The 13,067-nt window shown below is 37.5% G+C and overlaps 1 protein-coding gene across 2 annotated transcripts in view; it reads right to left on the bottom strand.

The window, feature by feature from the left end:
* The window catches only part of wwp1 (WW domain containing E3 ubiquitin protein ligase 1), a 52,271-nt gene that overhangs the window by 28,922 nt on the left and 10,282 nt on the right, over positions 1–13,067 (bottom strand). For both annotated transcript variants that reach the window (XM_066723306.1, XM_066723307.1), the window contains exons 2-6: positions 10,267–10,325; positions 7,683–7,773; positions 4,594–4,732; positions 2,826–2,950; positions 2,334–2,477 (exon numbers count right to left, since the gene is read on the bottom strand). In XM_066723306.1, the coding sequence (XP_066579403.1) occupies positions 2,334–2,477; positions 2,826–2,950; positions 4,594–4,732; positions 7,683–7,752 (478 nt within the window). In that variant the 5' untranslated portion in view covers positions 7,753–7,773; positions 10,267–10,325. The remainder of the gene's footprint in view (positions 1–2,333; positions 2,478–2,825; positions 2,951–4,593; positions 4,733–7,682; positions 7,774–10,266; positions 10,326–13,067) is intronic.

Below are 13,067 nucleotides of genomic sequence, written 5' to 3'. Positions count from 1 at the left end.
AAACTTTGTGTAATTGCAATTATCAGACTTTCCACTGATGGAAAGAAACTGCTTTTCAGGCCTTCAAACAAGGTTCCAAAAACATTTATGTATGAATTAAGTAAATCCAGATTGAGCATGACGATAATAAACTGATCTCTGACTTTGAAAAGTGTTTCTTTCTTCAGAGACCTACTGAACAATTTTTCCATATTATATTATATATATATATATATATAACACACATACATACATATATATACACTAACCTAAGGGATTATTAGGAACAATATACTAATACTGTGCTTGACCCCCTTTCACCTTCAGAACTGCCTTAATTCTACGTGGCATTGATTCAACAAGGTGCTGAAAGCATTCTTTAGAAATGTTGGCCCATATTGATAGGATAGCATCTTGCAGTTGATGGAGATTTGTGGGATGCACATCCAGGGCACGAAGCTCCCGTTCCACCACATCCCAAACATGCTCTATTGGGTTGAGATCTGGTGACTGTGGGGGCCAGTTTAGTACAGTGAACTCATTGTCATGTTCAAGAAACCAATTTGAAATGATTCGACCTTTGTGACATGGTGCATTATCCTGCTGGAAGTAGCCATCAGAGGATGGGTACATGGTGGTCATAAAGGGATGGACATGGTCAGAAACAATGCTCAGGTAGGCCGTGGCATTTAAACTATGCCCAATTGGCACTAAGGGGCCTAAAGTGTGCCAAGAAAACATCCCCCACACCATTACACCACCACCAGCAGCTTGCACAGTGGTAACAAGGCATGATGGATCCATGTTCTCATTCTGTTTACGCCAAATTCTGACTCTACCATCTGAATGTCTCAACAGAAATCGAGACTCATCAGACCAGGCAACATTTTTCCAGTCTTCAACTGTCCAATTTTGGTGAGCTTGTGCAAATTGTAGCCTCTTTTTCCTATTTGTAGTGGAGATGAGGGGTCTTCTGCTGTTGTAGCCCATCCGCCTCAAGGTTGCAAATGCTTTGCTGCATACATCGGTTGTAACGAGTGGTTATTTCAGTCAAAGTTGCTCTTCTATCAGCTTGAATCAGTCGGCCCATTCTCCTCTGACCTCTAGCATCAACAAGGCATTTTCGCCCACAGGACTGCCGCATACTGGATGTTTTTCCCTTTTCACACCATTCTTTGTAAACCCTAGAAATGGTTGTGCGTGAAAATCCCAGTAACTGAGCAGATTGTGAAATACTCAGACCGGCCCGTCTGGCACCAACAACCATGCCACGCTCAAAATTGCTTAAATCACCTTTCTTTCCCATTCAGACATTCAGTTTGGAGTTCAGGAGATTGTCTTGACCAGGACCACACCCCTAAATGCATTGAAGCAACTACCATGTGATTGGTTGATTAGATAATTGCATTAATGAGAAATTGAACAGGTGTTCCTAATAATCCTTTAGGTGAGTGTATGTATATATATATATATATATATATATATATATATATATATATATATATATATATATATATATTATACACACCTATACATCAACACAACCACTATTTCTTAATATTAGTCTTATGTGTCGTTTGTTTGCTTTGTGTTCTGGAGCTCAACTTTTAATGACAGTATAAAACTATTTGAGACTTGAGGTCTCGCTCAGTTTGCTGCTAGTCATCTTTCTGAGGATTCTGTGTGATGCTTCTCAACAGACCCCACACACCATTAAACCCCAACTCCACAGTGTGTGCATCGAAAGAGATTTCAGGGGATGGGGAACAAGCCTTCTCCTGAGAGTGAAGTCACACAAATTCCTTTAAAGGACTATTAGAAGCAACCAAATGAGTTCTCCAACTCTTTGGAGCTCAACATTTAATTTATAATTACAGAGTGTGATACAGCAAGGAAATAGTTACAGTTTACATTTTTTATGAAATACTGCTCAGTAAACCAGGGGTGGCCAACCCTGGTCCTGGAGAGCCACAGGGCCTACAGGTTTTTGTTCTATCCTAATGGTTAACTGCTTAATTGAGCCAAATGTGGGTTTTGATAGGCAAATTGTCCCTGTGTTCAAGGTATCCAGTGATTGGTGATTTAGAGACACGTTAAACCTGCAGGAATGCAGCTCTCAGGAATAGGGTTGGCCACCCCTGCTGTAGACCTTTCATGACAGTGAAGCACATAGTTTCACCTGAAAAGCTAAGTGCACTTTAACCCAATTCCTAGTTTCCATAGCATTCCATTCCACTAAGAAATACCAAACTTCTCTTTTTGGATGGGGCAATCCTGTAATGTCCCTCGGCTGTTTCTGTCTATGACAGGCTAAACTGACAAATGAATAGGAAATAAAATGAAAAGAAGCTCACTGTTTGTGGACACTGTTCCATTAACTACAGGCAGGGAATCTTGTTCGAGAGACAGCCCATCCAGGATAACAGTCAGCTCCCCTGTTGCGATCACGCCATTCTTATTGTCCAGAGAGAGCTTTAGAACTTCTTTAACGTTCTCCACTGCAGAATGAGGTGGTTGGAGGAGATTAGAACACATTGCAGGATGTGGTTTTGGTTGTTAGATTTGTCTACCAGCATATGTTAACTGCTTACAGCATCTAATAGAGTAATTAGTGGAAAAGGACAGACAAACAGCTACCAAGTGTAAATATTATTCAGAGTAACTAGTTTACACTGTATCAGTAGGATGCATCATTGTGTTCAAGTGCAAATCAACAATAATAATAATACATAAAATACAATGTAAAAAAAGAATTGTGATGAATAAAGGTCATGTATGATTTATCTTAGCCTGTATGTTTTAGAGAAATTTGCAATGCAAAAAAAAAGGAAAAATGTCAAACATACATTTTCTATTGTGCTCTTCCAAGACTTCGTTAATATCTACAGTGGCTTTTCCTAACAAAGCGTTTGCTTTAAGAGTGTGATGGCTCCATACTTTGAAGTCCAATTTGGTGTGTGGTGTTACATTCCTGAAAAAGAAGAACAAAACCAAAACATTAAATCAAGGCAGTCAGTTAAATGTAGTTCTTCCAAGCTAGTGCAGACCTGAAGAACACGCACAAAACTGAAATGAAAAACATCTTTGTAATAAAGACTTCTTCCTCCAAGGGTTTACCGGTATTTCCATTTCACAATAATGTTGCACAATTTACAAATCACCCAGTATATATTTTGCAAGAATACTTTTCTGTATGCACCATATTTATGTATGAAGGGTTTTAAATTTCTAAATGCTGCATATCCTACTGTAAGTGTCATACATAGATTATTTGTTGTTAAGCTTTCACAGCTAAATAGATTCTTTAAAGTCAGCTTAAAGCTAACATCTAAAAAGGTGCAAATGTCAAAACCACTGTGGACCCAGCCTGCTAAAACACTGAACTTCACCATAGCACTAAGAACTCTAAGAACTAAAGCTAACATGTAACATAACCTTTTCAGCCAGTATGTCATTGAAATGCATGGTCCATGGTAGAATAAACATTATAGAAAAGAAACAAAAGGCAATATTCAGATTACATTAACTTTTACATATACCATAGCATACAAAAAAAAAAAAAAAAAAAAACTGCTTCTAGGGATGGAGAGAAGTACTCTATTTATGTACGGAGTAACAGTCACCAAGTACAATCAGAGCTTGCAGACCTTAAGTATGCTATAAATAGCCTAAGACACTGTTTTTAGCAGACATCAAGATAATGCAAAGTCATAACACTTAAGTGTTCTATTGGAGCTAAAGACAGCCTGGACTTCCTCTCTGGCTCAGTCTCTGTCATGGAACAACATGGAAACTCTGTTTGTGGTCTTGTATAGAAATATATTTAATATAATATTATACAATTATGTTAAAACTACTCGTATTGGGCTCAAACAGTTTACACATATGATCACAAGCATCTTAACTCAGACTTGAAGTGATAATACAGAAAAGTTTTTTGTCTCTCCCAAACGAGGAACAAGCAAAACCGCCTGTGACAACAGACTAAACCGTGTCTCTGCAATGCTGTGCTGTTAATATTCAGTGCACAGTGACTTCTCAAGCAGTGCGTGAAGAGGTGCTGCATTGGTTACAGGGCTTGCATTAGACTCAGTCATTTCCCTTTATACTCTGCTGCTTACTTTCATAAACAATCCCCGTGGCTAAGCATGATATGAGGATATAAAGTGATGAAAGCAATACTGCAGATGTGAATTGTAACTGATGTTCAAACAGAAACCCAAAATGCACAAAACACAATAAATCAAAAACAGTGACCAATAAACCTTGTGCTAAATAATAATACATAATATAAATAAATACAACAATAAATAAAACAAAAGTTGCATTGGAGTAATGAAGATCTTTGACTGATGCTTTGGGAGACAAATATAAAGGGGTTAATAATCAAAAGAGTACCAAAGTATGCAAAATTAATGCAGGTGATTCAGAATTTGCTTTTGCTGATCTTTACTACATTCTCAGCATACACAACAAACATGAAAAGCCTGAAAGCCAACTTAAAAATATAAACCCTGTGCACAATTTTTTAACCCACCCCAAACACCACCAGTTTTTAAATGTATAGTTAGTTAATAAAGAGAAAACTGACTGAAAAAACTACATAGATCTTACAGTGTTAAGCGTTCTTCCCACTTTGGATTGGAAGAACTATTCGTTTTTGCAGTTTTCTTGGCCTCTCCATCGGCAAGGAGTTCAACATAGACGGTAGTTCCGAACCAGTTCTTCTTCCGCTTCAATTTGGCACAGGAAACTGGGAGGATAAAATTAAATGCATGGAATTTAGGAAGTGTAGTTAAAATAAAATGTTGAAGTCCCTTACTTTTCACCCATCTGGACAGGTGCCTGTTTTCATCCCACTGTGACACTGACTTCCTAAAACCATAACTGGGAGCTCTCTGGATTTGGAACCTTACCAGGTCTCCAGAGAACATGGTGTGAACTGGCACAGGCCACTGCAACCACAGTGTACTAGCAAACTGATGAGATGTTTACAACCATCATAAGAACCATTTCCATTTGACACATGCAATACTAATTGTGTGATGAACTGTGGTAGTACAGCTGTTCAAGGTTCCTATATCCAGACACCTGATGGATATGGAGTAAGTTAATTTAACAAAAGTTCCCAGGTATGCCTGTAAGTCCTCTTACTAGACTATACAGCATCTGAATTCAAACATACAAAAAATAACAAGTGCAGAAAATCAAACAAATCAACTGTGGAAGATGTTTGCCATCGGGAACCATACGACTATATACACTCACCTAAAGGATTATTAGGAACACCATACTAATACTGTGTTTGACCCCCTTTCACCTTCAGAACTGCCTTAATTCTACGTGGCATTGATTCAACAAGGTGCTGAAAGCATTCTTTAGAAATGTTGGCCCACATTGATAGGATAGCATCTTGCAGTTGATGGAGATTTGTGGGATGCACATCCAGGGCACGAACCTCCCGTTCCACCACATCCCAAAGATGCTCTATTGGGTTGAGATCTGGTGACTGTGGGGGCCAGTTTAGTACAGTGAACTCATTGTCATGTTCAAGAAACCAATTTGAAATGATTCGACCTTTGTGACATGGTGCGTTATCCTGCTGGAAGTAGCCATCAGAGGATGGGTACATGGTGGTCATAAAGGGATGGACATGGTCAGAAACAATGCTCAGGTAGGCCGTGGCATTTAAACGATGCCCAATTGGCACTAAGGGGCCTAAAGTGTGCCAAGAAAACATCCCCCACACCATTACACCACCACCAGCAGCCTGCACAGTGGTAACAAGGCATGATGGATCCATGTTCTCATTCTGTTTACGCCAAATTCTGACTCTACCATCTGAATGTCTCAACAGAAATCGAGACTCATCAGACCAGGCAACATTTTTCCAGTCTTCAACTGTCCAATTTTGGTGAGCTTGTGCAAATTGTAGCCTCTTTTTCCTATTTGTAGTGGAGATGAGTGGTACCCGGTGGGGTCTTCTGCTGTTGTAGCCCATCCGCCTCAAGGTTGTATGTGTTGTGGCTTCACAAATGCTTTTGCTGCATACCTCGGTTGTAACGAGTGGTTATTTCAGTCAAAGTTGCTCTTCTATCAGCTTGAATCAGTTCCGTCCCAGTCCCGGCCTGTCTGGCACCAACAACCATGCCATGCTCAAAATTGCTTAAATCACATTTCTTCCCCATTCAGACATTCAGTTTGGAGTTCAGGAGATTGTCTTGACCAGGACCACACCCCTAAATGCATTGAAGCAACTGCCATGTGATTGGTTGGTCAGATAATTACATTAATGAGAAATTGAACAGGTGTTCCTAATAATCCTTTAGGTGAGTGTATACTGTATCAATATTATGCTCACCCAGGCATGACTGATATCTTTGTCTGAAATATAAATTTCTCAGTAGCTTATTTTTTCCACTTGAAATGGGATCGGGAGATCTTTAAAAATATGTAGTCCTGTCGCACAGCCCATCACCTGTCAACAATTTAATTTAAAAAGCCACTCTAAGCTATGGAAAGATTATTTTCTGCTAATTTAGTCGGTTCCCCGTCTGCCACCATAAATCTGTTTTTATTGCAGTGGGGCCGAGATGATGTTGCAAATTGATCACAGAGACACATACACATTTATTTTCTCTTTAATATATGTAGGTTTAACAATTATTACATTAAATGGGTACAGCTCACTTGAATCAGGTCAGGGCAATGTAAGAACCTTCCAAATAATAATTACAAGAGCTCAACTCAATTAATTAATCAAATTTTGTAGTAGGTGAATTACTTCATTACATCTATTTTTATACCAACTGCACTTATTTGAATTGTTAGTTGACTACAGCAATCCCAAATGCTTTGGACCAAACAGAGATTTGTGTATTTCTGGACTTTCAAGTATTATATATTATTTATCTCTTAATAAGGGTGACTTACAGTTTACCCAAACATTTTAAAGCATCACAAAAGTTCAGTAATACAATCAGTAAACAATTAAAAACTCGAACATCCTAATAGTAGCAAATGTGGTAAAAAAACCAACAAAAAAAAAAAAACTGGTGTTGCAACTCCAGGACTACAGCCAGAGGCAAAACTTATTTTGGTTATGAAATCAGATGATAAATAGTTGCCCAGGGGCCCTTGGCTAGCTTGGCGCCTGCAGAACAGCCTGTTAATTTTTGGGAAGTGTCTGTGTCCTTAGCTCCTTTTGTGATTAAAATATACTTAATTGTATTACATATTCAGTCTCGTATATATTCTATCTAGATACTTTGACCAGGACCAAATTAAAATGTTGACTTGTATAAAAATTGCAATTCCAATACATGAGGGCTGCCTAATGTTTGACAAAGGATCCTTCGAAGCAAATGCAAAAATCGGCCAACACATTTTGATTTGGTATTTATTTGAGAAATTGAAACTAATATCCGTTTTCAATGTTTCTATTAAACCAGAAGTATGTGCAGGAGTTTATGTCCATTTTAAGTGTTAGAAGACAAGTAACACAAATGAAGTAGTATATAGGAAAAAAAATAAAAAAATAAACATAAAAATGTCACCAAGGAAAATTCCTGTTTTGGGAAGATCAGGATCCAAAACAAACATCTTCCTTGTAACTTGTTTAAAACATTGACAAGAGAATGCGTGAGATGTTTTGTTTTAGATGAACTACAATAGTGCAGAATCAAAATGTGCAGGTTCCTTACCAGTTGCATGTAGCTGTGATCTCCCACCGTGGTTATTAGTGCTGTCTGAACTGGGTGAGGCCGTGGCCATGTCATTAGCTGCAGTGAGAGCCTAAAAAATACACAGAAAGAGTAGACAGTAATTCAGCTGAATTTATGGTGAAATTATTAGTTCACAAACAGATGAAAGAAACACTAATATTGTTTGGACATTTCCACTTAAACATTAAGAGCTGGTTTCAGTTAGACTAAAAAAGTTTAATCCTGAAATGTGATTGTAAATTGACTAAACATATTATAATTTCTCCCTTTTGCAGAAAACATGGTACCATAAGTAAAACGATAAAGTGACAAAGCAGTAGATATTACAGGTTTAGTAACAATTATATTAATCAAAACTATGTTGGCTGTTTGGGGATGTTGCCATTTCTCTCCCTCTCTTTTTTGAGACTCGAATGTCACTACTCAGTCACACAAAAATACTTAGTACTTATTCTCCCTGGTGAGCAGAGGTGTAAAGGGGGTTACCAGCTCAGGACAAGAACACCCCCGTCAGATAGCCTCCCTGTCTCAGCATCAGGAGGGATTGCACTGCCACACTTTCTAATATAATTCTCTCACCTTAGCCTTTGACTGCCAAATTGTCACTATCCAGACCCAAGGCATGGAAAGGTGTCATAAATCATTTGACAGATAAAGCTCTGTGGTCCAAACAATGTGGTACAGCCTAACATGGCACCACACCAATGAGACCACGTGGGAGAGTCCACTGCCCACTGTGCAACCTGTTCAATCAAACTCTGTGGGTAAGTGTCCTTAACACCAGCACTAACATTCAAAAACATTGCTCTGCAAACCCTTCGAAGCACCTCTGCTGTGTAAAAAAATAGCTGTTTGTTTCACACTACCTTTGAAAAATTCCAATAGAAGAAGCTGGCATCCAAGCTTCACCGCAAGAGACCATACATGCTTTATTCATAATCTATTAATTTTATGGTAATTAGAGAGTGCTAGATGATTTTTTTTTTTGCTCTGTGGGTTAATTCATGTATAGCAGTACATTTCAATATTCTTAGGTGACTGATTAATATTTGTGTGTTTCAGTTAAACTACAAACTGTAAAAATACAAACTGTAAACATGACATTGGTCTTTAACAGCAGCCTGCAACAATAGTACACATGTTCAGTGCATGTCAAGACAGAGAAAAGCCAAAACAGCAATAATATTTTCAGCATTCAAGTGGTGCTTTGTGCAGATTTATTTAATTTTCAAATCCGGGAATATGTTGGCATGTTATTAACTCTTGTTCCTGATATACAAGTTTAATACTAACCGCAACAAAAAACATCTCTGATTTTGGTGTCCTGCAAGCAAGTAAATATGATTCAGTTTTTCCATTACATTTTGAAGACTAAGGAGTATTGATGGGACATTAGGCCTATTTTTTTTTTTTTTTTTTTAAGCCAATTTAAAAATTTACACAGATGAATTGTTATTATGATATTCAGTTTCTGAGTTTTAATAATGTCTACGTTATATTGGTCAGATTATTTTTCTGTAAAAATCAATTAAAACTATAATTATTTGCATGAAAAGGCCTACAGTTTGAGTTAATCCAATATGCTTTTATTCTATTATGTTGGTTGATATTAGGTTTTATAGCATTAACACTGGAATTGGTAAGCTAATTTAAGTTTGTTTACTTAAGACACATTCTATTGCATCCAGATACTGTTTTAGGCTTAGACCTCTCTCTCAGTTAGAAACGAGAGGCTCAAGACACGCAAAGTAATCTTTGAATTGATTACTGAACTCTTAAACTACTTAAAGTTGGAATATCAAAATTTTGCTAAATGTAATAGGCGCATAGAAAAGTTTAAGTGGTTTCATAATTTGCTTTCTCTTCTGTAGAAATTAGGCACTCCCTCCGCAGGATGTATGTAGTTCCCCTCAACAATATTACTACTAAAGTGTTCTTACATTTCTTCCTGACTTTGCTTAAGGAGAAAACTGCTGACTGGATCTAACTATACCAATCTAGGACCTTCTTCAATACAATTTTGACCACATAGATCTTACAAATACCCAGTAATTAAATAAATCCTCAAAAATAAACCATTACTAACTCCCTTGTTTGGTAGAACATCCATTCTATTATTTTCTTTTTTCTCTTTCCGAGAAAATAAAAACATGCAATTGCCCAACACTTGCAAAGCCCACCTGGGCTGTGTAATAGATGCAGCAAACCTTTTCAAAATGGTTCACTGCCTGCTTGTTGTTAGCTTGATTTGCTAACCTCTCTAAATAACTAAACTTCTTCCACAGCTGATTTTAACGCCCCCTCTCTTTTTTAGGGTATGTGTTGGTGTATGTTCTCTCACTAAAACGCTTCCTGGTTTATAGAAACCTCACAATTCCGATTACTTTCACCGAGACACGCAATTCATGGCTACGAGAGGCAAGAGCAAAAGTTAATGAAGCAAGGAGTCCGGAAGCGCATGCAGAACGTGTTATACACAGTGATTAATTTCCTTAGTACCTAGAGATGACCTTGAGGGGGATCCTCACTATCGCAGACACAAACCCATGCCAGGGGTACTTACGATTATGCGTTCGCAAAGCCCTCCGGGATCCTCAGCCAACACCGTGGCCCATGTTTCTTCTGCAGAGGAAGCAGAGATTCAGTGTCAGCTTGTGTTTGCGTTGCAAGTGGAAGAAAGGGGATACATTTAAAAGAATATGATAAATGCCTTCTGTGTATGAAAGACTAAGTTCAGGTTGTTGAGCTTTCTCCTCTTGAATATACAATTAGGCCATACCATGAAGAAAACTACTATAAACAACAATCCAATTCCACATGCAGTTAAAGCACCCAGCAATTCCAAAACACCAACACCACCACCAGTTGTCACAATCTGATCTCTTCATTACTGAGAGCAGGTGGAGAGGGCTGGCTTGTGTTCCCCATTTGCTTACAAATAGACTGTTTGCCAAGAAAATGTCCACAATCAGCAAACGCGAGTCCCTGGTCGCAGCTCAGCATTACTAACCCACTGCAGCAAGAAGAAAGAACCACTCTGTTTAATTATCAACCATCTCAAAGATCTGTTTGTAAATCTGAGGCAAATCAGTCAGAGATTCAAAACATCGGATTATATATATATATGTGTGTGTGTCCTGTTTCACAATCACTAGTTAAATGCATTTGAAATACTTAAAATATGTATTTCCACAAGTATTTGATATTCTGGGCTTTCAATTATTTGTATTTCAATGTATGGGTTGTATTTGAAAATACAATCTAATTTGTACAGCACAACTAACTCAGCAAACAACAAAGTTGGTCTACAATTACCAATCGAAAGTAGGCTAAATGTTAAGTTGTACAAGTCTCTACCTTTTCTGTCATGTTACGGCCACATTTGTGTTGTAGTAAAACTTATAACAGTATTATGATTAGCAATGACTATGTGTGTTATGTAGATATTTTTTCCAGCAACACACAAGGTAGCTAAGCTTTGAATAACAAACCTGCACAATAATAGAACTTATGTTTTCATGAAAATATTCAGCCATTTACATTAATAAATCACTGCAGTGAAAATGTTACACTTTAAAAAAACATGAGGGTTTCAAAGATTTCCTCGGACAGTGATCAGCAGTCTGGCCTGAGGACACACCCACCTACACTGAGAAGCAACTCCATAGCTGCAGAAGATGCTGGAACATAGGCTACATGTATTCTGGAGCAATTTTACTGAGAGTTGGATACAGCTCAGCTTTTGTCTTCCAGAACTGAAGAGGGTCAGAAGAAGATGAAAGATGAGGTGTGGAGAGATACTCCTCAACTTATGTTAATGGTTAGAGATTGCTTAGGATCTCTGCATCTGAATCTTCTTTTGTTGTGTTAATGTTATGCTACATTTATGTTGTTGTGATGTACAAATAACATTGATTCAAATACTTAAATTATGTATTTTCATTTGTATTTGTATTTGCAAATAAACACTTTTAAAAAGTATTTAAACAGTCAATTAGTAAAGTCAAACAGGTTACAATTTGTACGTTTTCAAATACAAAACAAATTGTATTTGATGTACCTAATTAGAAATACAGAAATACAAATATATAATGGTATTTTACCAAGGTCTGATGCATTCCTACCACATCACAAAGTGAAATTCATAAGCAGTACTACTTTTTACACATTGTTTGATTAATAAAAAGGATAATGAATCTCACGAAATTCAAAGGAACTGTTTGTTTCCACTGCTGAATCTCAAAAAAGCTGTGTTGCCAAACACCACATAACATTTAAGGAAGAGTTCACTACAGTGCAGTAATTAATATTAGATGGTGCAAGAAATGGTAGGGAAACATATCTTCCACACATTTCCCCTTTTCCACTAGTTAGCCTACTACTACTGATGACTGAAGGATCAATGCTTTGGATGACAATGGATGACAACATTACCACACTTCCCTGCAGTGGTTCAAAAGTTTATTCAAAGTATCTCAAATCCACTGCAAGTACTTTTCTCAGACTCTAAAGAGGAAAAAACTAACTTGTAAATCACGGTGACTGTTCTTTTTATTGCAATCAATCTGCTACTTCATCAACTGCTACATCAAGTTCAAGTGAACTAGACTCATACTATCAACTACTGCACTGCTAAACCAGCAGGATAGTTTATACAGTTCTCTTTGACTGTTGTTTTGCTTAGACTATATGCCATACTAATTGGTTACACTAACCCAACTTATAGTTCTTCACAGGCAAAAACATTTTGACAACCTTTGTATTAAACAAACCCCTAATCTTTTAACAAATACTGTCTTAAAACTATTATAGCACTTTTGTTCAAGTTTAACTGAACATGGATTAATTCTAGTGAGTTCCAGTAAAGATTCCTTTTGACTTCAACTTAAGACAGTGGTGAAAAATACTACTGACATCTATGGAGTTAGAGAAATAAGCACAGACAGCCCCTGAACTCCATACCTGGAATAAAACAAACTAAAGTGCCATTGTAATCCATTTATTCCAGGTGTGCTGAGATGCCCATCTGTCACAAACAAAGCACAACAGCTTTGGTACTGTATTCCCACCAGAAATATAACATGCAACTCAACTGTGGAAAAGGAAACAGCATGCAACACAACAGGGAGCACAGACAAACAATAATATAATTCCTGAAAGTTATTATAATTCAAGACAGAGATAATTGAAAATTTTGAATTAAAGAAATGACTGAGGATGTAACATGTGGCGATTAAGTGGTGTCATGAAATCCAAAGGGGGATGGGGGGTAGAAGGAGAAAGTAGAAAGATCTACAACAAGGTTGTGCACTGAAATAAAGATGTATAATAGAGCTTGGTCCTTCAGGTAGACTACAAAGGACA

The sequence above is a fragment of the Amia ocellicauda genome, chromosome 2 (genome assembly GCF_036373705.1).
Source record: "Amia ocellicauda isolate fAmiCal2 chromosome 2, fAmiCal2.hap1, whole genome shotgun sequence".
In the NCBI taxonomy this organism is placed as follows: Eukaryota; Metazoa; Chordata; class Actinopteri; order Amiiformes; family Amiidae; genus Amia; species Amia ocellicauda.
Note: the sequence above shows the minus strand (reverse complement) of the source record. Positions and strands in the feature narration are given on the sequence as shown.